This window comes from Microcebus murinus, chromosome 9 (genome assembly GCF_040939455.1).
Source record: "Microcebus murinus isolate Inina chromosome 9, M.murinus_Inina_mat1.0, whole genome shotgun sequence".
Lineage (NCBI taxonomy): Eukaryota > Metazoa > Chordata > Mammalia > Primates > Cheirogaleidae > Microcebus > Microcebus murinus.
Window position 1 is genome coordinate 5,356,763 of NC_134112.1, and position 24,167 is coordinate 5,380,929.

Here is a 24,167-nt window from a genome sequence, read left to right on the forward strand (position 1 = left end):
AAGCACAGAGTTGAAGATTATCCTGGAGCAAAAGTGGCATCCACTGGGCTCTTCATCCCTCTGGTGCTGAAGGGCCTGAGCACACCTGGAAGCTCTGACCCTCCCAGCCAGGAAGTCCTCCCCCACATCACAGAGGACTGGCCTAGATGGTCAGTCATTCCTCTGACCATATCAGAGCACAGCTGGAGGTGAGACGAGAAGGTGAGCAACTTCTTTTTCTGTTCTCCCTCCCAGCACCAATGCGTCCTGAGCAGACATAAGGAAGGATAGCCCAGCAGACCCATGTGCACCCCAGACACCCCCCCCCCGGCCTGTGGGAGGCGTGGGGACAGGTGAAGGGGCTGTAGGCTGAAACCACTCGCCATGGCAAGAGTGGGGCTGGCAGACCTGAGGAAGAAGGAAGGCAGTGCTCTTGCTCTCGCTCGCTCTCTCTCTTTTTCTGTTTTATAAAATACAAGTGCCCTGGAAGTCTTGGAAACAAGGAACTGCAAGTTTCACTGGATGCCAGAGGAAGAGAATGGCCCCAGCACTGCCTTTGTCCTGCGCCCCACCCGCCGTGGGCACGGCATCATTGCTGACCAGTCCTGCAGCCCTCAGTCTTCAGCTCTTTCTTTCACGTCTTGTGTCTTTTATGAAAAGATTCCACCATAAGATCTAAGCAAGTGAAAAGAGGTGGGGGAAGCCATAACCTTGCTTATGGGCAATATTTCCTTTTCAGAAAACAAAGTATTAAAAAATCCTAAAAATATGTAAGAGGGGAAAATGCACTTTATTAATTCATAGAGAGTTTTCCCTCTGCAATAACAAGACATTCATATTTAGGATATTGGTTATGCCAAGATGTGTCATGGTTGAGGGCCAAGTAAAATAAAGTTGCTAATAAGTAATAAAAAATATTTGTATATTAGATAAATGTTATTAATGCTTTATTCACTGGGAGGCTTTGAGTTTCAGTGACAGCCCAACAAAAACTTAAATTGGAAGGATTTGAATAAAAACCAAATAGGTTTAAATGTTGTCCCTTTGGCTTGATTCTGAAATGCTAAATCTAAAATATGCAAACTTGAGATGATAAACAGACCTCAGCTCATTCCCTGGACATTATTCTTACTCAGAAGTTAGAGACATCCATCTGCATCAACTAGTAACAAGAGGTCAAGAACCAGAAAGAAAGTAAAACTGACCTCTGAGGCAACCAACCAAAAGAGAAGCAAAAAACCCTTGAACTAAAATTCATGCATTTACTCATGGGCAAGTCCCTCAGACACCCTTGCTTTACACACAGTTGTAAAAAGGATTAAAGGGTTCCTTCTTATCTTAATCCCCAGCAGATTAGAAGTTGCAAATTAGAAAGCAGAGGAAGAGACAGAAAATACTATCTGAACAGATAAGAGAATTCAAAGCCAGGAGCATTCAGGGTACAGCCCTATGTTCTTGCTGCACAATTCCTTTTCCTGAAGTGAACTCCAGAACCTTCGGGCAAACACAAGTACACTTTCTGGCCACAAGAGGACTACACATTTGAAAACTGGACTGTTGAGGAAAATCTAGAAGTTAATACCCCTGCTACATCAGAGGCAAGAATAAATGTTTGGTGAAAGAAGGAATGAGCTAGCAAATGAACTGATCATACAATCTTCCGTGCTTAAGGGGTTAACAGTTTACAAAGTGTGTGCCCCCAAATCATGTGCCTATAATGCTAAAGTTAGTATTTAGAATACTAAACTTGAGTTAAGAGGAAAAGGGTAAAGTTTTTTCAAGACAGTCTTTAAAGAACCTTTGGAGGGAAGGCTGTCTAGATGGTGCTAGGAAGACTCCTCATCCAAGAGTGTTAAAATACACCAGAAGTAAAATAGGGTAGGCTTGAGCAGTTCACAAAACATAAGCTTGACGAAACACTCCCTCCACCCAAATGCTAGATTAAGGACATGCTAACTGAGGTGGCCTCTGAACATGCAAACATGAGTGTCAGGCCTGGTGTAGCCTCGGATACTGCAGGGGCTCCAGGAGAACAGTTTGCTGCGGTGACGGGCTAGCTGGCCGGCTGGCTGAATGATTGCATACACAATTGGGACAGCACATTTTGCCTCACATGTCCATTTCTGTGCAAAGATCTTATTGATTTGATTGCAACTATGTGCAAAATGCATAAATCTCAGGTAGGGGTAAGTGAGGCTGGTGTCAGCTGCTTCCAGGGTCCTGTTGCTGGGAAAGTAGGTATGGAGGAAATACAGAACATTTTGAGATTAAAAACAGGAAATGGGTGAATTCAGTGCCCCTTCTGGGAAATGATGAAATGAAATGTGTTTCAACCTTAAGGTGTAATCATGCAAAACTTAAGTTTATCATGGTTATTAAGACATATGATTTCTCATCAAGATAAATGACTTTTGAAAATTTAAAAACTCAACCAATATAATGGTTAAATCCACCCCTCAATATCATAAAAATATAAGGGTTAAATCCACATCCCCTATTCCCCATATTATAAAAACTACATAAAAAAAGAGACAGTATCTAATGAACACTTGTGATGTGGTAAATGTTTCAGTGATTTCTTTAAAAAATTATTTCAATAAATTTAGGGGGGGTATGGTGCTTTTTGAGTACATGAATGAATCACATAGTAGTGAAGTCAGGGCTTTTAGTGTATCCATCATCTGAATAGTATACACTGTACTCTATGGCAATCTATGGCTATATGGCTATACCACCCTGATGGACTGATCTCACCAGTAATCTTAAATAAAACCTTTTAAAATTTATAATTAGTTGGTTTCCACTATTTTATTCACAAATTGAAATAAACAACTAGAGTTATTGTATTAAAATATAAACCTTTATGCTAGAAAGCATAACTAGTATTTAAAAGCAGGTCTTAAATTGGTAAATACATAAAACAGAAGTACACTGTGTTCCCTCGGTGCTTGGCCCCAGGTGTGTCTGCATGTGACACCACCTTTGAGCCAACCACTGAAACCCAGCACTCAGGGATAAGGTACTACCACAAGCCCAGCCTGCACAGAGACTTCTTGTCACAGATTGACACCCAGAGTGGTTGCACAAATCGTACCAAAGACCTACATTTATGAGTAACCAATGCAAATGAGAGGGAATGAAAGACAGAAATGATGGGAAATCTAACAGCATAAATATGTTCACACTTCAATGACACATTTCTAACGGTTAAGCCACAAGGCAGAGTTATCTGTGCACAAGGTAAGGCCATCCTCAGAGTCTATTGGCGTAACGTGCCATCAGAACCCAATTTAGCCTCCATCTGCCTGCCTCTGCATCCTGCCTGGGGTCCTGCCTCTAGCCAGCTGCAAATTCACCTGCAGCAAACTCCCTTTCAAATTCAGGAGAGCATGAGTTTCTGGTGGGTTCAGAAATGCTACCTGTTCAGTTCGGTAAATTCCCAGATGGGCCCCGAAAACCCAACTTAGCATCTACACCACAAAAGCAAAGGTGGCTGGAAACAGTAGGGAGGGAAACAACTGTGCAGTCTCCTTGAGAAACCGAGTCAAGGACCAGCCTCCTCAGCCAGGCTCCCTGTGAAGGGGGCGATGTGCAGAATCTGCGGGTGCTCAAACCGGGCACGCATCCCAGGACCTCAGACCACGGTCCGCACAGGAAGATGGCCCCAGCTTCCATGGCTGTGGCTGCCTGGACAGGAGGACAGCCGGCCGGCTCACAGTGTCCCGGTGCTGATGGTGATATGGGACTCTAGCCCGGGCCTGCCTGCCAAGGCTACCCCCGCCTGCAAACTGCCACCCTTCCTCCTCTCATCTCTGCTCAAACACTCCACTCGCTTGGGGACAACTTCATTTGCTTCTCACATGACTTCTTACACCTCACGTTGGTCTGTTTCAAACCTGCAGCTCTCTGGCTGAATGTACACAGTGAGAAAGACCAGCCATCTTATTTCTAAAGCCTTGACTCAAACTTTGCATGGAGCATCCCCATAGATCCAAAACTTATTTCTCACAGACTCTATAATCTGTTTTAAAATATAGGAATGAATGTCCTCATTGTGACAAGGTTTTAACTAGGGTGATTCATGCTGAAAGATTTCTTGATAAAAGGTAATAGAAGAAATGGTGTAAACTAGCAGTCATTTTGGGGTGGGATGGTTACCCCCAATAACTTCCCACCCATTCCCCATCAGCCCCACCACCGGGCCAGCGTAGAGCCTGGGTGGCTATGCCTGCCTAGCGGATAAACTGAGGGAAGGCCTTCCCTGCTGCCACTTCCCCCTGGGGTCAGTCCCCTCGGCCCTCCCGTACACCAAAGCCATCACGCTTCTGTGGTCCTTCCTTGGTCCACAATTTTGCTCCCGCCCCCTGTTCCTTTTTCCCAGCCACTGCTTTTTAAAATCCTACCCACTCACTCTTGAAGGTACAGAATGTATGAAAAAGGCTATACACATCTCATCAAAACCAATTTCTCCATGTAATAATATTACACTTGTACCCCATAAATTTATACAAATGAATGGCAAATGTAAGCATTAAACCCCCTCCAATTTTTCTCCTTGTTTATTTTGTGGGTTTTTATGCTCCACTGTAGCACTTTGTAAATTCTGTCCCCTTAGAAAGACTCGGGCCAGGTCTTACTCATCCTCTGTACTCCTCGTTGTGTGCTCAGCAAGTGTTCATGAATGACACTAGACTGGATCGTAGATATTATGGTCAAATTCTCCTGCTAGTTTAATGCTATTTCAAATACAATGCCAATCTGTCTTACGATGTCAGTCTGCTAGTATTTGTCCTTTTGATGGTAACAAGGGCCACAAACACACAGGCTTCTGCCAAGAGATGGCAGCAACTAAGAGTCAAAAGAGCTGAAGATCTAGAGTCTGAGAACTTGGGTTCGTATAAGTTGTGTGATTTTAAGATCAGGTGATTAACCTCCATAATCGTATAACCCAACCAACCATGAGACTGAGCAGGAGGACAGGCCATTGCAGGCAGTGACTGTCATCTCGAGGCCCTGCCAGGAGACAGGCCTGTTGTGGGACCTTCCTCGGCCGAGAAGTGGAGGGAGGCCATGCCTCCCGTGGCGAGGACCACGCCGCCTGGAGTGCGCCCCACGGCTGGCTCTCCCCATCGAAGGGCGGCGTGCTTGCCTCTTTAGCACGCAGCTCTGGTGCATTTTATTCCATGAATGGGGACTATCAGTATGCAAAATAAAACGTCATTGAAATTGTTTCGTCCTGACCATCTCAAGTTTGGTCTTGCTTGTCTTCCTGCACGTCCACCTTCAGAAGAGGTGCTGACTTTAACTACACCTGCGCAGTGGTTCCGTTGGCTCCTTCTCGAAACAAGGTGGTGGCCTGTCTCATTGTCAAACGGCTGCTATGGATGACGTCTGGGGTCTCAAAACCACTGTGTTCTTGTTCTAATCTTGGTGCCATAGCAATGAGGAAGCAGCACCTTAAAGCAGTGTTTTACCTCAAAGTCTGCGCCAAAAATAACTACTTCACAATGTACATAACTCACTCTTATTTTTCTTTTCGAGGTGAGAACTTAGGAAATCGGTCAGCAGCAAAGCTGCTTCGCCCTCTCCTTCCCCTGTCTGAGACCCGCCCGCCCGCTACCTGGGCGCCCAGGGAGTTGGATATAGTCCTTTCCAGAGGTAGCAGTGTAAGACTTCAGATGATATATTTTTCTGATAAATTTAAAAAACGAATTGCTTTCAAAATGTAACAATTACACAGGTATGGCTGGCTGACTGATGGGAAATCAACAAAGATGTCTCTCAAAAAAGGGAATTCTCTTGGAAATGCCCCTGGCCTATAACAGGAAAATGCTGGGATTTTTCTTTATTCTTTCTAAATAAAATACATACTTCCTACTTTGATGACAGTAAAATGCCCCTGCCTCCCCTCCAGTCCTCCTGATCCACTCGAGCCTAGCGCCGGGCAGTGAGAGCGGGACACCGAGGCACAGCGCGGCCCTGCAGGCACGCGAGGGCTGCGCACAGCGCAGGAGCGAGCACACACCTGCCGCTGCAGGAGCACTTCCCACCTGATTTCTCTTTCACTCAAACTTTCTAAGAAATCTTTCCGTGTCCACAGTATGCCACCTGCCCTCGAATGATCCATGGAATCGTGTGACATGACACCAAACTTTTAAACTGAGCTCTGGAGATTCGGAATTCAGGAGAGGACTGGTTTGTTAAAAGACAGTATTTCCTTTCACAAAAAATGAAAAAATAAATTCAACTAACAATCTGATAAACAAAGCTACTTGCAAGACCAGCTCCCATGGCATAAAGTAAAATTGAAGGAGGATTCTTATGGGGATAGTGGCATATTTGTCTGCTTTTGCTTAGATGCATGATGTGATTTTTGCTCCCTTTAGGGAACGTGCAAAAACTTGTTTTTCAATAGTTAGAAAGTATGACTTAGACCTTAAGCTTGGTTCACTGACAGACCAGCACGAACTGCCTCCTTCTGCCAGTGCTGGTACTGACAGGGAGGCCAGGGGTGCACGGAGTCAGGGACCAGGTAAGGGGGAGCCTTAGCAGCTCAGGTATATAATTACATCTTTTTAAAATTGTTATTTTAACAGATAATTAGACTGCTTTTTAAAAAGGCTGTTTTTAGCTGGGCATCTTATGAAGCTGTGAACATGAGCGTCTCAAGGGTAGGAAGCCTATCATATTCATCACTGTCCCTGTAACTGGCACATCCAGTATTTCCAAAAGATCTTAACAGGCTGAAATGAAACACAATGAACCAAATGAGATAAGGATAACTGCCAGATCCCACCCTTCCATCCAAATATCAAAGGCACAAAGAATAGATGCAGGAGGTGTGTCTTCAGGGCTGTTCCTGAGAAACCGACTCACGAGTTCTCAGTTGACAGTTACCACGGGTTGTGGCTGTGACAACTGAACACAAGTTTGCGTGCACATGTGCCATGCTAGGAGGAGCCAGGGAGGTGCTATTCCTGCTCAGCTCTCTGCCCAGAAGAGAACTGGAGTATTATATAAAGTTCAAAAGCACCAAAAATGTGTTTACTATTCCATGTTTTACAGACTGACAGCAGTAAGTCCATGGAATCACGCAGTTAGCTTTGGCATATTGTCTTTCACCACACCCCGGAGGCAAAGGTGGACTTGTGTGGACATAGGTGAGTTCCTTCCAAACAGGGGCTGGGTTTTCTCTTTCATGCTGCATTCCCTGCCGTGGCCTTCCCTGCCAGGGCCTTTTAGGTGCAATGTTCTAGGAGGGACTCCGGCACACTGCAGAGTGCCAGGGTACAGTAAGAACAGTGTCTGTTTCATTACTCCCTGAGGAAACACACAATTTAGCGAGGAGAAGGGATTGTAGAGCTGATTTCAATGAATTGGAGGTCTTTCCTACTTGTGAGGAGAGGAAGTAGTTATACTGCAGGCATCTACAGGATTAGCTCTAGATGGAAGAAGATCAAGGACAGGGTTTTTCTAATAATCAGTGCTTCTCTAAACCCACAGAGGGCTGCCTCCTGGAGTGCCCAAACAGGTGGGCAATCCCCCGTCTAGGATGCTGAAGAGGGTGTATGCCTGGGGGCCTAATGATCTCTTGTTGGCCTTCCACCGACTATGTTTTCTGGGATGGGGATATCTGCCCAGCAGCAACACAGCACGTTCAAACCAACTGTGCGTGCGGCTAGCTCCACAGGTGTCAGCATCAACAACTTTTCTAAATTTTTGTCTGTTTCATGCACGTGCAGATAGAGGCTACTGCTCCCCTTTCTACTAGAACAGTCATCTCATGATCAGTGCATCCCATAAAAGCGCCCATGAACTTCAAAGAATCAAGGTAAATGTTTTCATGAACTATTTTAACAGAGCCAGATATTCAAAACCAGGCGTAATTGCTCGTGTGGCAAGGAGATAGTTTATTCTATATTTTATTTTTATCTTTTCCTTTTTTTACCATTTTTTTTCTTTCTGTCCAGCTGCATCCTTCCTCTCTCTCACCAGAAGGTAAACTCTTTGACCCCATGAATCTTTCTGGTTCACTCCGGGGCCTAACAGGGTGCCTGGGCCAGAGTAGGTACCTAACACGCACCTGCCTCATCCTCCAGCACGTCTCCATCTCTGCCTTCCGCTGGCTCCCTTCCCTTCTGGAATGCTGACACCACTCAAAACCTGAGCTGGTCATTTAGCTCCAAACCTAGAGTAGAGTGTGGTGCAAGGGCTCTCTGCAGTTTATTTAACTCCTTGAGGGAACTAGGTCTTATATCTTGTCAATTCCCCAGGACACCTAGTCCAATGGCTGTAATGGATTTAGTGATTGTACTTTGGAGATGAAATGGCTCTGAATAATATGTCAATTAGCTTTCAGATTTTATTTTGGTTTTCAAGACTAAATAGGATAAGACAAATTTGTAGTATATATCTATGAACATTTTAATAAGATGTTAATTCAAGGTGGGTGCACTAATAATTGCTGAGATCCCAGGATCTGTCAATATTTAGGCACTCAAGACCTTCACTGACTCCAGACTGCTAAGCAAATTCTAATTATAAAGCAACACTTAAAATATTCACTCCTCTTTTTTCCACCTGTATTTTGAGATGACATATTTTATTTTATTCCCCTCAATTGTGTCAGCACTGCTCCCTTCCCTTTTGTTTTTAGTATTTTTATCTGAGGGTTAAAAGTTGCTTCTTGACTTTCAATCCCTACGAAGATGATTTTCTATTTCTATAGTCAATCTCATGAAAAGGCATCAAAAAGAAGATTTTGCAATACATTGAATTTAACATTTCTGTAGGTCAAGATGTTCATTACATTTCCACTTTTACCTGGAGTTGTGTTATGTGATCAAGAATCAATACAAGGAGAAGTGGTATCTGCCTGTGAGGTTCTTGCAATGTCCTTGAACACAAGGTACAAAATAACTGGGATACAACTTATGTCCGAACGCCAGGCTGTGCACATCTTGGATCTCTTTACACTATGTTTGTACTTCTAGCACTGACACAGAGGAGGGAAGAATCCTGGCTGTGCTCAGAGGAACATAGTTTGGAAGTTGTTTCCTAGAGGTGAGATCTGGCTGACGCCCATGGGGTGCTGATGCGTGAAGAGAAGGAACGTATTGCTGTTGAATGCCTTCATAAAGGATTCCTTGGAAGGGACAAAGAAATGAAGGCAGAGGACAGCACAGGACGTGGCCTGGCTATACATGCACAAGGAAAGGCACTCACCAACACAGGGCAACTGGGTCATCCTTTCCAACCCAGTTATGCAAATTAATGAATTTTTTTGTTCATTACATTTCTCTATGTCTTTTCTCTATGCCTCTTAAAAATTTATTCCTAGGTAAAACAATTCAGTCACTAGTCCCTGGACCAAATTAACAGAATCTTGACGAAAACGTGTTAAAAAGAAGATAGGAGAGAGGAAGGGAGGAAGGAAGGAAAAAAGAAAGGAAGGAAGGAAAGAATGAAAGAAAGATAAAAAAGAAGGAAGGAGGGAAGGGGGAGGGAGGAAGGAAGGGAGGAGGGAATAGAAGAGCAAACAAAGGGGAAGAAAGCAAGGAAGGAAGGAAGAAAGGGGGGGAGGGAGGAAGAAGGAAGAAAGGGAGGGAAGGAGGGAGGGAGGGAGGAAGAAAGGGAAAGAAAGAAAGAAGAAAGAAAGAGCAAGCAAGAAAGAAAGAAAGCAGGAAAGGAAGAAAGAAAGGAAGCAAGGGTGAGCAAGTAAGAAAGAAAGATCAAAAGACAGTAACAGCCCAATTAAAGCCACAATGACGAATCTGTGCCTTTTTGGATCACGGTGTGCTCAGGAAACAGCAGCCGCATGAGCACTGGGTCTCCTGAACTGCAAGAACAGCAGTGGTTAGCAGCGGGAGGCGTCCCTTACACAGGAAGGCTGGGGTCTGGGCTGCACTGGGCACAAGGGAGCGAATGCCACCCCACACACAGGCCTTGGGGACACGGGGTGCTGAGGTGGAAATCAGCCATGCTTTCTCAAGCTGCAGGCAGGCAACTTGCAGCTTCTCTTTCTCCTTAAAAAAAAAAAAAAAAAAAAAAAAAAAAAAAAAAAAAAGCTTTCCCTCCATCACCTCTGCTCCAGTGCTCCGTGAGGCTGCAAAAGCATCTCTAGGACGTATCAAGAGGCTTCATTCTCCACAGTTTTTGTAAAACAACTCCCCAGATGTGATGTCTCTGAAGTTGGTTTACTCGGAGCCTCAAGAGCACTCTTGGGGAACATGCTTCATGTCTATAAAGCAATTACCTTGTTTCAAAAAATTACAGAGGATTTCCCAACTCAAAAGTTACCATAAAGAATACAGGGAAATAGAATGAAGGGATGAAAATGAAAAGTGCAAGTCACATATTTTTGCATTTAATTCGGCTACTAGGCTTTGGAAAACTGATTTGTTTTCCATGTTGCTGTATCCTCATTACTTTGCACTCAATCAAATATCTACAAGGCCCATAGTTAAAACAGAACTGCTTAAACAATTGATGTTAATATTGCACTGGACTTAGATTTTCTCTAAGTCAAATGTTAGCAAAAATGAGCTGAAAAGCAAATTTTCACATTTATTTGTGACTGAACATTGAGAAATACTTTAAAGAACAAGTTGATTTTAAAACTACCTTTAGAGAGTTGGTACATGACTAGTTTTTGGCTAAAGTTCAGCAAGGATTAACCTAAAAAGATTTTTCGTATATAATGTAATGATACACAGCTCTTGGGAGCCTCTAGACCTGCCCTGTCTAGTAGGTGGCCCCTGGCCTCAGGTGGCTCCTGAGCACTTGAAACGTGGCCAACCCGAATTGAGATGTGCTGTGAGCATAAAATATGCCCTGGGTCTCAAAGACTTAGTTCAAAAAAAGTTAAGATATCTCATTAACATTTGCTCATATTGAGTACATGATTAATAACATTTGAGTGTAGTGGGTCAAGTAAAATAAATTCAAATAAATTTCACCTGTGTCATTTTTCTATTTCATGTGGCTACTAGAAAATTGAGAAGTACACATACAGGTTCCACTGGACAGTGCTGCCCTAGAACACTGCATTCCTGTTATCATTCATCTGTAAAACCTCTGTCCCCCAAACAGGACTGTTCAAGGTCACATCTCACAAGGGACAGAACCGGGCTGGGACTGTCTGCCCAGGATCTGATGAGAAAGACCCATGCCTAACATCTGATGTGCGTGTGCGTGCACAGGGCAGGCACATTGTAAGGACATGTTCTTAGGAGACACCCCGATAATAAAACATAGTTATTGAAATGGGAAAACTTAGCAAACACAAATCCTTGAAAGAAATTTTTACACCCACAGCTATAAAGTCAAATATAAAAATCAGTGTTGAGACCATATATAAGTGGTAATAATACTTTAAAACTGTGAGTTAAAGCCATCTTTAGAGTGAAGAAAACAACTCCATTATCATTTTAGGATTAAAACCAATTCACTTAAACCACAGCATTCTCTATTGAACACTAATTTCACTGAAGACTGCTTACGCTCAAACACTAAGATTAAACGAGTGGTAACGGTAACACCAGGTAATGGTTGTCATTACTAACCATTGCAGCAGGGGTAGGCATGATCGGGGGCCACTGGCAGATTCTTATTTTTATTGCCACCAAGTTCAACTGGAGACCATAGAGGTATCGTGAAGGTGGTCAGAATTCTGCCAGGTTCCAAGAATAATAATAAAAATGATCATTTAGCCGCCTGTAGGGATAAAAAAATAAAAGTCCCTTTCTCATTTCAGCAGGATTTCACTTCTAGGGCAGCAGTCTCATTCTAAAAGAGCGAGTGCCCACGTTTGCCACGCGGCTCTGCCACGCAGCAGAGCCCTAGCCGGAGGATTCCACCGCTCACAGCCGTGTGGGCAGCGAGGCCGGATGTTCAGGGCTTCACCGGAATCATCACCCGGTGATTTCAGTGGAAATCGACAGCCTGCAGCCACATCCCCTGTAGGGGAAGTACTCTCCTGGCAGCTGGCCTTGCAAAGACACACCCCAGACCTGCACTCAGCTGAACTCACTCCTGAAAGTAGGCCACTAAACGGCTCTTCAGTTAATGGAGTTACAGCAAGTGTCAGGTGCTTCAAAGCACAAACATGCAAAGGCACATGTAGAGTTAGGTTGTTGATAGTTCCCTAGACATTTGCATACTGCTCAGCCCTTACTGAGAAAACGTCCTCACACAGCCACCCCTTCAGGCACAGGGACAACTGCAGAGGCCACCCCCAGACCTGTATACACATCCCAGGGTTGTGTGTAATCTAAGGAAGTCAACAGAAAATTCTTTGGAGGAGACCTAGTTAATCCCATGATGTGAAGACCATGGGGAGCTTAATCCTTTTCTGGAAAAGTCATTGTAACTTAGTAACATAGTAACGTAATTTAGATAGGTCTTGCTTTGAATTTTAAAATTCTTCAGACTAAAATAGCATCAATAATAATACTAATATTTCATAAATAAGACACAGAATCCTTTTCTAATCATAATCCCCCAGCAACCATACTGAATGCTAAATAAACATTCTATGTATGAATATGGAGAGTCTAGTTGCTCCTGCATTGCCAGTGTGTGGTATCAATAGCACAGAGACGTGTGGAACCATCTCTTTCCTTGGACAAACTAGATGCGCCCCTCACTGTCCCACGGTTTGCCCACCCACCTTTCCCAACACCCTCTCCACAAAACACTCCCGCCCACACACACACTCTCAGCTGCCACAAAATAATTCCTTCAGGACACTAAAACTGCATTTAAGCCAGTGGTGTGCAGATAAACCAGCTCTCCAAAAAAAAAAAAAAAAAAAAAAAAAGGCCCAATTTGTAGCCTTTGCTGATTTCTGTGGTATACTTTCCACCGTGGTTGGCTTCAAGCGACCAACAGCTCAACAACAGCCTGGCAGGTTCTCTGGGTACGTAGCAGCCAGCTCATCCCAGCTGCACCCCACTAACTGGAGCGCACGTTCTGAGTTCCCTAAAAGTTTGTCCTTCCACAAATCCTAACAGGCAAAGGGATTAAAATTTCGAGCAGATCTGTGGCAACGTGCGAAGTGCAGTTCCTGTCAGGGCCTTGGAGGAGGCCGGGCGGAGCACAGTGGCGCAGACACAACCCGCTGGCAGAGCTGCCCGGGAGGGAGGCAGCCTCCCGGCCCCCCCAGGGCAGGGCTTCACACCGTCCAGCTGGTTCTGCGGAGCCTCACAGGCCATGGTTAAGGCTCTGCTCTGCTTCAACCTTGCGACTTTTGCATAAAAGGAGGGAAGCTTTTTTTTTTCTGGGTTATATTTACACTTCCCAAATCAGAAAATGCCCTAACCAGACAGGGGGACAGGTGGCAACCGGCAACCACAGCTAAAAACCTTTTTTTTTTCTTTTTTCCATTTCTTTCTGAAACCCCATGTAGAAGGAAAGTTAACGAAATGTCGGTTGGTTGTTGTATACACAGAGCTCACTATTCTTTCAACACAGATGGAACAGAGCAGAAAATAAAACTGGGACCAAAACCCTGACACAGAATGTCACTTATCTATGTACTCTGACAGCACTTTTAATCTAAGAATCTCTTCCTTTCCCTTCGTAAACCAATTAGGTACAACGAGGTCTTGAATTTAAGGTGACGGAATAAAAGGAAGATAAGATTTACATTGGTTTTGTTGATAAAAATAAACAACTTTCCACAGTTAACCTGCAGCTTTGGAGACATGAAAGGAACACTGCCAGCATGGACAGAAATGTGAGGATTGGGGTTTTTCAAGCTTTTCTGGTCTGATTTTTCCATAGGTTTCCATTCAAAGTCACATGTCAGGTTCTGGAAGTCTTAGATGACCAGCTGGAGAGTGCCCCTGAGGTGAGAGCCCTCCCCGGGGGCAGTGAAGGAAGTGAGGGTGAAGTGTCAGGGCCGAGGCGGCCCCTCCACCGCTAAGGTTCTCGCCTGGGAAACATGCAGACGTTCTGGGTGTCACAAAGGCAGGGGCGAGGTGGTGCCACCTAGGATGTGGGCGGCTACATATCCTGCAATGGGAGGGACAGTCTCGCCCAGAGAAGGGCCCCTCTGCCTCAATATCAGTTATGCCCACTGAGCAACAGTGAGCTGCAATTATCAAGGGGATGGCCGTCGTCCTGGAGCGATAAATTCCTGCACCTCACCTTAAGTTCTTAACCTTGAGTCCTCACCCGAAGGTTCTCCCTCCTGTCCCAGGCTCTCCGTTAGCCCTAGTCTCTTGAGAAAGCAGTGACACCATTCCATCCCTCCATGCACTCACTGCACGTTTACTGGACACCTGCCCCCCCACGCTAGGAGATGCCCAGGGGCCAGGACCCGCAGGGAGCACATCAGAGCTGTGCTCCTTGTCTCCAAGTGCCGCGCTGCTCTGAGGCAGGGCGAGCAGGGGAGCGACGCGACCCCGCGTCAGAGCATGTGCGCGGGGGAGGCCTGTCTCGCGCAGGCCCGTGAGAGGCCTCGCGCAGGGTGGGGAACGCCGTGAGGAGAACTTGGGACAATCGGAGCTGGGACCCTCTGAGGCAGGGTCCCAAACCCAGCTCACGATGACTCAGCCTGCCTGCCCTGGGACTCCTCTTGGGCCGTCAGATTTTAATCCTTTCTTCTCCGCTAGCTCCTTCCCACTGGCCTTCCAACATCTGTAAAGAGTGTCCTGCTGAAAGATCCGCCCGTAAACCCTCCCCCTGGTCCCACAGCCCCTCCACTCCTTCCTCCTCTTCTGCCCTGTTGTCCCAACCACCCCTAGCCCAGTTAGGAACATTTTTCCTTGTTTATGTCCCCAAAGGGAAAAACCTGTAAATTCGTGTGCGTCTGGCTGTCATTACAGTTATAGAGCCATTGGTCTCCAGTCTCTACTGTGAAGTTCTCAAAGGCAGTGGCCACACCGGCCTGGCACAGAGAAGGCGCAGCAATGTTACTGTCACTGAGTGGAATTTACTGATTTCCCGAGAGTCAGAGACACCGAAACTTGAACAGAGCACCAAGCCCACATAAACAGCATCCACACAAGCCCTACAGTGAGCTTGGCAGGGGAGGTGGGGGTGACTCTGCTGTGGGTCGCACACTTAACTGTCTGGGCTTTGGGCCATTAACCTCCAAATACAAGGCAGCAGGGACAGAGTCAGCCTTTGCATAAAAGAAGGGGAGCCCGAAGCGTGAGCCCACTGTCTCCACGCGTGCCCGCATCAGCAGGTTCGCCCACGGCGGCCACGGGACTCGTCTGACCTGTCTCCACCAGCAGCACCAGGCAGGGCCGGGCTGGACTCCGCTTCGCATCCCGGCGTCTCCAGCCGCGGGGACTACGGGGTCTTTTCACGCCCTCCACGCCTGGCAGACTGACCACATGCTGCTCTGTGTGTGTTCTGTTGCTGAGGCATTTTAAGCTTTTTGTTAGGTCAGCGTGTCGGTGCTTCTCCCAGGGTCACCGCCTGGTAGGTGTCCTGACGTGTGTCCCCCCAGTCTGCAAATGTCTCTGCCTATCTGACGTTGGGCGCACCACTCCCCAGGGTCACCGCCTGGCAGGTGTCCTGACGTGTGTCCCCCCAGTCTGCAAATGTCTCTGCCGATCTGACGCTGGGCGCACCACCATGAAGATGACGGCAATGTCAACAGCAGCGGCACGGGCGACCATCCATGTTGCACCCCACCTTGGCCAGTGCTCCACACGTACCCCGCCCTCACCCCACAGGCACAGAAAGGGCGCAAGTCCCCTGCCAGGGCCAACAAGCTGGGAAACAGCAGAGCAGGGCCCTGTGGGGCATGCCGTGTACTCCCAGACACGGGGACCAGCTGCGGTCTCTTGTCAACTACCCCCCACATAAACATGCCACACATACGCACCACTCACACCATGCACATATGCACACATCACACACACCACATACACACACACCCCTCATGCCACATACATACACACACCACACACACCACATGCATACACACACCAAATACCACATACCTATACATAACATACACTACACGCATATACATACACCACACACATCACATGCATACACACCACACCCACCACACACCACATACATATACACACCACACACTACACACATGTACACATGCCATACACACCACACACACCACACACATACACACTACATACATACACACATACCACACACATCACATGCATACACACACCAGACACACCACATACATATACACACCCCAAATACCACATACCTATACACATCACACATTACATACATATACACACACCACACACATCACATACATATATACACCACATATATATACACTACACACACTATACACATGTACACACGCCATACACACAACATACATATACACACCACATACATATACACACCACATACATACACACATACCACATCACATACATATACACACCACATGCATACACACACCACATCACACATATACATACTATGCAAACCACACACATATACACGGCACACACCACATACATGTACACACCACACACTACACACATGCATACACCACACATAAATATACATGTCATGTACACCACATACATATGTACACCACACACACCACATACACACACTACACATACCACATGCATATATACACCACACACACCACATACACACACTACACACACCACATGCATATATACACACACCATACACATCACATACAAATATACACCACATACATATACACACCGCACACACATCACATATGTATCCATACCGCATACACACACCACACACATACACACAATGCAAAGACCACATGCATATACACATACCACACACATGCATATACACATTTCACACATACACATATATAATCACACTACATATAGATACCACACATTTTCATGTATACACACATAAACACACAACATATACATACATATATACAAACACACTACACACATACATATACACATACTGCACACACCATACACACACACATATCAGTTTCCTTCTTCTCCAAGGCAAGTTCTTATCCCTCTGCTGCCTGGTCTCTCCTGTGTCTACCAAAACCTAGCACAAGATGGTATGTGACATAGCACAAAATCACGTACTTTAATCTTAGTTTACCAAAACTGTCATGGGGTTCTGCGGAGAAGATCATGATTCCCATACCTTTTGCACTATCCAACAAATTAGAGGTGATAAAAAACCTACCCAAAGGCAATTTTGGAAGATTGCAAATTAAAATTTACTTTGAAATGGGAAGCAATGAACCAGTTATATAACAGCTCTCTCATCAAACACAGAAACAATCAGAAAGTGGGCAGAGCTTTCTGTGATGCTGGATCTCATGTTCTGGGGAGCTGGGAAGAGGGAAGGCTTTCCAATTGGCCTCACCTTGGTTTGAACATGCTCGTGGTGCAATACCTGCTGCCTTCACAGGCTTTCCAAGGCAGAGATGGTGAATTGCGAGATGAGTAATATAGAACTTTAACAATTTTCCCAATGACACCACTGTACAATAATTCAACTATGGAGAGGGGCGAGGAACTACAAAAGCAAGGTGAATAAGAATCCAAATGATATGTTTCTAGTTATTCCTCAAAGAAGGAGAAAAACCCCCAAACCATGACCCCAGCCACTCAAGTTCGGCAGACAGTTCTCTGCTTGAGACTTTCACAATGGAACATGCTTGAGCTCGGCTGCAGCTAATGCTCAGATGCTGTGAGATAATATTTCTCCCTAGCTAAAATGGGGTTTATCGGCTCAGAAGAGATGCATTTTGCAGATAAAAACAACTTCCTCTAGCTGCTGATTAGATAAGCAGGCTCCACATCCGTACTCAGATGCCTGCTGCCCGATCTCCAATTAGACCAGGCCCTGTTCTCTCTTTCCATGTGAAACGCAGTCTCTGGTCTCCACCATGCTTCTTCCTGCCCAAGCTGAAGAGCAAGGTCACTACCTCCAGTACCTCTTGATCTCCTGCCTAAAACTCTAAAATAAGGTAGAGATTTGTCATCAGAACAGCCAATTAAAAATATAATAATCCTCTTACAATTCCCATTTCAGTCCTAGAAGTCATGGCTAAGTAAAGGAATTTTTACATCAATTGAATGAATTTACAAAAAAGATTTATGTTTTTACACAATTAATCATTTTTACTGGATTCCAGGGGAGTTTCTCCCTCACCCCCAGTTATGCTAGGGTGAATCAAACCCTGGTCAAACCACTGAACGTGAAGAACCAAAGTTGTGCTCAGTTTCGATCTCTTGGAGTGGCGAGGCAGCGTGGAGCCTCAGAACACCAAGCTGTGAGATGCGACCTACAGTGCTTAAGTCCTGAAATAAGCACTGATGACAGACAGTTATCTCCTTACAACTCTGGGAGCAAGCTGCTTAAGAGAGCAGAACCAAAGAAGCACATTCTAGAATGTCATAGGGCAAATGTAAGTACATGTTCTCTGCCCGTATTCAAACTCACATTTCCACCCACCCAAGAGTAACTACTGCCAAAGGTTGACAGTGGCCAAGTCATTTAGTAAGCCCCATTCAACCTTGCTTCAGCCTCAATTCTTTGGCCTTCCACTGGTTCAACCACCCCTGTACATGTGCCTAAGTCATTGTTCCAGTTCAGTCCTCCAGCATTACTGTGCCTCCGCCCTGGGGTTTTCCTTTGATTTTACTCTTAACCCCTAAATGTGCCTGTCCTCCTTCTCAGGGGTGGCCATTCCACTTTTTAGTCTGGAATCCTTTGTCTCTATCCTCTGGCCTTTCCTTTTTCCCTCTGCTCCAGCCCGCCAACCTTCCTCGCCCACTGTCTGCACACAGGGGCAGGGCGGCGGGGCCGGGGGTGTGGTCCTTCTCAGGCACGGCCAGCCCAACCACAGCCAGTCCCGCTCCCGGCGTGGGCAGGGCACCTCCGCGCCTGTGCCCGTGCCTAGAATGCTAGTGACCCAAGATCCTTCCCCAAGTCTAGGGCACATTCTCTCCCAGAGAGCACAAGTCAATAACTAGCAAAAATTCATGGTATAAAGAAGGAAGAAGGAATGGAAGCATTATTGAATAAAGAAAGAAAATAACTAAGTTTTTAGTTTCCTTATACAAAATGCTTATCTGCTCTCTAGACCCCAATCCTGACATAATTCCTAAAATGGAAGACTTGTAAGAGCACCTCTCAAGAGTGTTTGGGTAAGTCCCAAAGTCTTCTTGACTTCTCTAGTATGGCTGATTGAGTACATGTGGGGTTGCCTTAAGAGGTCACTGAGTGCACCCTCGGCTTTAAACAGTTTCATGTACAACCACTTCAGAGAGGTGAGAGTTCTCTCATTTTTAAAGAGACCACTTCAGAAGAACAAGCTAGAGTCTCATTAAATAGACTGTTCTGATGACTAAATCCCTCCTTGCCAAAAAGTTCTCCTTTGAGTCTAACTTAAATTCTCCAAGCTGCACTTCAAATCCTTGGTTTCCTCCTGTTCAGATCTGGAAGAAGACAGAGGCCAGTAAGGGCGTTGGCTCCCCTGGCTTCTGCCCACATTCGCACTCAGACATGGCGCATTCCTTCAGCCCTGTGCGGTGGGAAAGCAGGACTCTTTTCATTCTGGGAGTGCCCAGCGATCAGTGTAATCTCCCGCCCATCACAGGGAGTTGGTGCTGGCGTTTCCTGGCAGTTTGTCTGTTTACGACTACGGCGTTCTCCTTGTTGAGACTAGCTATGTCTAAGACTGAATGACGCTACTGGCAGTAACGGCTCACAGCTTCTCACAAGTGTTCCTTGTCTCTTGCTAAAGCAGACACTCCAGCAATCTACTGGCACCTAATATTTTCTCACTTTTTTCATCTTTTAGTCTCTCATCATTTCTTCTTAAAATTTCAACAGCAACAGCTTAGCACCCTTGACTTGAACTTGGGCCTGGTGGTGGGCAGCACCCTAATCTCTCCTTTGGCCTCACCCTATTCCAGTTCCTCCCTCCTCTTCTGACTTCGTTTCACTTTGCTTATTCTATGGATCAATTTTTTTAAATTAATAAATTCCTCTTCCCTCCTTGGTGCTGCAGTGTTACCCATTCTCTCTTTTCTCAGTTGAAGCTACAATAGGGTCCTCTACCCTTTTTGTAAATCTTCAAGATTTCTGTTTTGCACAAGTTGTATTTTTTCTGCTATTTTTCTGTCCTTTTTACTTTATATATTGCTAATATGCCTTGCTGTTCTGTCTTCAGCAAGATCTACATTTTTTAACATCTAACTCTCAAGGCCATTCTGTGACATGTGCTCGGTTGCTATTGCCACCATCAAATGAGGAAACTGAGGCTCGGAGAGAAAAAGCCGTGCCACACGTGCAAGGCCAGGGAGAAGGGGACTCGGACTTGTCCCTTCTGAGATACATTTTCCTCACTCTGCCAGGGCTTTGCCATGGTCCCCTCCACCCCCATGCGTACCCCATGCTTCGACAACTCTTCCGCCTGCCTGTCTGTCTGCCTGCCTACCTCTGTCGTGGCAGGGGCTTCTCACTTCCTGTCGTCTGTCCTCTGCATGCCTTTGCTCTTAGGACTCATCCCTGTGGAACACTGTGATGAAGTATGGCATCAAATATACTTCCTTTAATCTATGAATTTCCCCCACCTTTCATAATATATTGCTTCCTAATGCTGTCTGCATACTTCATTTATTTCATGCTACACATCACGAATTAATAAACAACCTACACCACACGCCAAAGCTAGCTGATTGCTTTCAAGAATCACAAAATCCCTTAGACTTAGCTGCTGTGAAGCATCATTTCTTCCCTTGATGTCTCCTATGGTTCAGTCTTCTGAGACCCTCTCACTCCCTAACTTCCTCTCCTTAAACTTCTCCCCTGTCTGGTGTTCAACATGTCATCTGGGCTTTTCCACTTCTGGCTTTTGTGGCAGGGACCATCCATTCCTTTGACCTCTGGTCCCCACCAGAGCACACGCTCTCCCAAACAGCGTCTCAGTGCTCACTTCACATGGCTGTCCCTGCCCGTCCACAGGGTGACCTCAAACCAAGCAAAAAGGTTTTCCAGGGTTTTCAAATTTCACAATTCTGAAATTCCTATTTTCTAAACTTTATCCTGGAAGGAAAAGTAGACTGAGAATCATGTCACATGTGGTAAAGGGCAGTGGGCAGGGCCCATGGGAAACGGCAAACCCGCCCAGGACTCCAAGGTAGCGCCTGGGCTGGGCACAGGTGGGGGGGGACTCTGAACCAAGGAAAAACACTTCTGGGAACCAGTCAGCAATGACAGCTGAGGCTGGGTGACCCCTCACCCAGGAAAACTACCAATAATTTGAAGTTGGTAAGGGAGGAGACATTTATACCACTTTGAAGGCCTTTGTGCTGTCTTTGCTCTCCAGGAATCTGCCTGACTTTCAGTTCTCCAAAGGATGTCCACGGCCACGCTGGCTGTCTGGCAGCGGCAGGGATTTCGGGGAGAACCCACAACTTTATCCATAACCGCCCTCGCCGGCGTCCTGACCCTGATGCGTGGGCTCTCAGTCCATTTACATGGCTAACCAGCCATTTCTTTGGTTCTTGGTCCTTGAGACCCTCCCTGTGTGTTCGCAGGCGAGTTGTGAGCACACGTTTGCCAGTGTAATACGTGGGGAGAACAATATCCATGGCACTAGGTGCTTCAGGGGCTAAACAAATGTGGGGACGTCACCCCCACAATCACTATTCATGTGACACCTTTGCAAATGTTTATTATATATCATGTCATTGACTTAGTGTTTTTATTTAAACTGATTTTTTAATTCATACAAATGTGTTTTAAAAGGAACCTGTGTAGTGGTACAGTATATGGTAAAATCACTATCACTTGCAATAAATAGAAGGCAGTCTTAAAAATAAATGCATCAATTAAAAGAAAGCATGATCATCTGTGTCCCAACTTTGGGAAACCCTGAACGACATACACAGCTTTCCTGAGTACAACAGAACAGGTGAGCAACAGTTGTCATTTCTATTCCCATCCACTTTCCCATGTACAGTAGCCATTTTTTCCTAGGGCAAAAGAACTCGTAGATGTACTTGTTTTCTGAATTCATCCACACAAAGTGGCTTTAGCCACCAACATTATCTGTTTGTGCTATTAATGGTATTGCTAAATTAAAGAAAAGGATCATTATACTCAGTCAACTTGGTTTCTAAGACACGTGAAAACATACCAAATGTTTTGTATATATTTATATGAAATTCTCAGTCATTGCATATTCTTAGTTACTACATCCGGATTTCTCCTATGCTAAGGTGCTTTTCATAAGCCAGAGAATTTCACGCACATTTTCCCTCCTTGGCTTTGGGGCTTGTGTAACTGATCCACATTGACCCATTCTACCTAATTTTATCTGCATATCCTTCATGATATTCTTTGTGCTAATAAATGGCTCTTAATATCACAGTTTTTTTCTTTAAAAAATAGATATTCCAAGGAACTTCTGACTCATAAGTTCATGAGAACATGGTATAATGAAAAGTGTCTTTGAGTGAAAACTAGTCTTTGAGTCAGAAATTGAGTTTAATTCTGACTCTGCCATTTGACCTTGGTTAATTTACTAAACCTCTCCAGGCCTCTGTTTTCCTGAAATAGAAAGGGTGAGTGCAGCACATGTAAGCTAACCAGTGTAGCTCCTGCAGACGGTTCCATACACAGCCTTCCCTTTATGGAAACGGTACGCAAATGTGTGCTAACTAGGATTTTTTTAACATTTAAAAATTCCCATTTATCAAATTTTCTATTTTCAGTTGAAGCTGACATTTAAGAACTAGAGATTAGAGGGATTAACATAAAATGGCCAGATGTTGTTCTTTCTAGTCCCAAACTCTAAATAGCTCTATTTCCATAACACATAAAATGTGTAATTTTCACTACTTATAGTCCATAAATTTGATATTCCTGCATGTGCACTGAGGGCAGGGGAGAGTGACGGAGACACGTCCCCGGGCAGGGGCGCTCCTCCACTCTCGTGCCTTGCTGGGCATGTGGTCTCAGCACCACGCAGACCTGTGAGTGTCCACCCTCCTTCACACAAGAGGACCTAACCAGCTGACCTCTCTTCTATATTTCCTTGACAAGACGGCTGAGGGCAAACAATGGCTAGGATGACTCGTGTTATTCAATCACTATCTTGGAAGGACATAAAGAGACAGAGAAGGATGCCCGCTGACCCGACTTACCCACTGCTCTCTCACTCTTGGAGCTCTGCTGTCCTCCAGAGGTGGTGGAAAGGTCCTCAGGGACAGGCATGGGCTCGTCACCATCATCTGGAGTGTCGCTTGCCGGGGGGCTTTCCTTCCCTAGGAGATAGGAGGAGCTTGAGTTTCGGGCCATGGTCATCGCCAGCAGGGAAGTCCAAGGTGCCTGGGCTTCACCTTGGCTCGGCTTGAGAGGGTGGCATGAGGCCGTGGTTACTGAATTGAGTTAATGCTTCCCTACTGAGGTTAACATACACTGTTCTTTTTATAAGAAAAAATTAATTGCGCCCCCAATACAAATGTGAAAGAACATAGATACGCAAAAGGGAAAAAATGAAATCACCTGTAATCCTAGGGATTACCACTTCTAACATTATATTTATGTATTATAGATTATATGCATTGATGTATTTTGTATTTCAAAATAAACTAGCTTTTAGACTTTCTCATGAACATACTTCCACGCCAGTGACCACACGTTTACAATTTTGTTAATGATGAGTACACTAGGCTTGATTGAAACCCTTATTTTTGAATCTATATTGTTTTCAATCTTTTTTTATTATTAAACAACACTGTGTTGAACATCTTAATAGCCACTCTTTGTACATATCCTCTATAATCACTACAGCATAAATCTTCACAAATTTTGTGGCTGGGTGAAAAGGCATCGACATTTTTAGGGTTTTTCACACGTTTTGTCAAGTTTCCCCTGTACGGTTGTTCCGATTCGCCGCACAAGCTGGCCTTGCCACACCTCCATAGTGATTTGCTGTGAGGACACCACACGGGGCATCCGCACATAGCCGCACAGTCTGGGGTCTGTTCACTTTCTTTTCAAGAGCCAGGGAATATTTTACCAGCTGCCTAATTTGACTTAACTTAGTGGGGAGGAGAAGCTTGGAGAGGGAATGGAAGGGAACCCTCGTGCCTACTGGGAAAATGATTCCCTCCCTGCAGGCAACGGAAGTCTGCTAATGAAAATTCTTCTCTTTGGAAAAGGAAAATAACATATAATCCACACAAACA

The 24,167-nt window shown here is 45.3% G+C and overlaps 1 protein-coding gene across 14 annotated transcripts in view; it reads right to left on the reverse strand.

Annotated features, from left to right (window-relative positions):
* Window positions 1-24,167, reverse strand: part of IKZF1 (IKAROS family zinc finger 1) — a 94,334-nt gene that overhangs the window by 49,328 nt on the left and 20,839 nt on the right. For all 14 annotated transcript variants that reach the window (XM_012735989.2, XM_012736008.3, XM_012735994.2 and 11 more), the window contains exon 3: window positions 23,121-23,240. In XM_012735989.2, coding sequence (XP_012591443.1) covers window positions 23,121-23,240 — 120 coding nt within the window. The remainder of the gene's footprint in view (window positions 1-23,120; window positions 23,241-24,167) is intronic.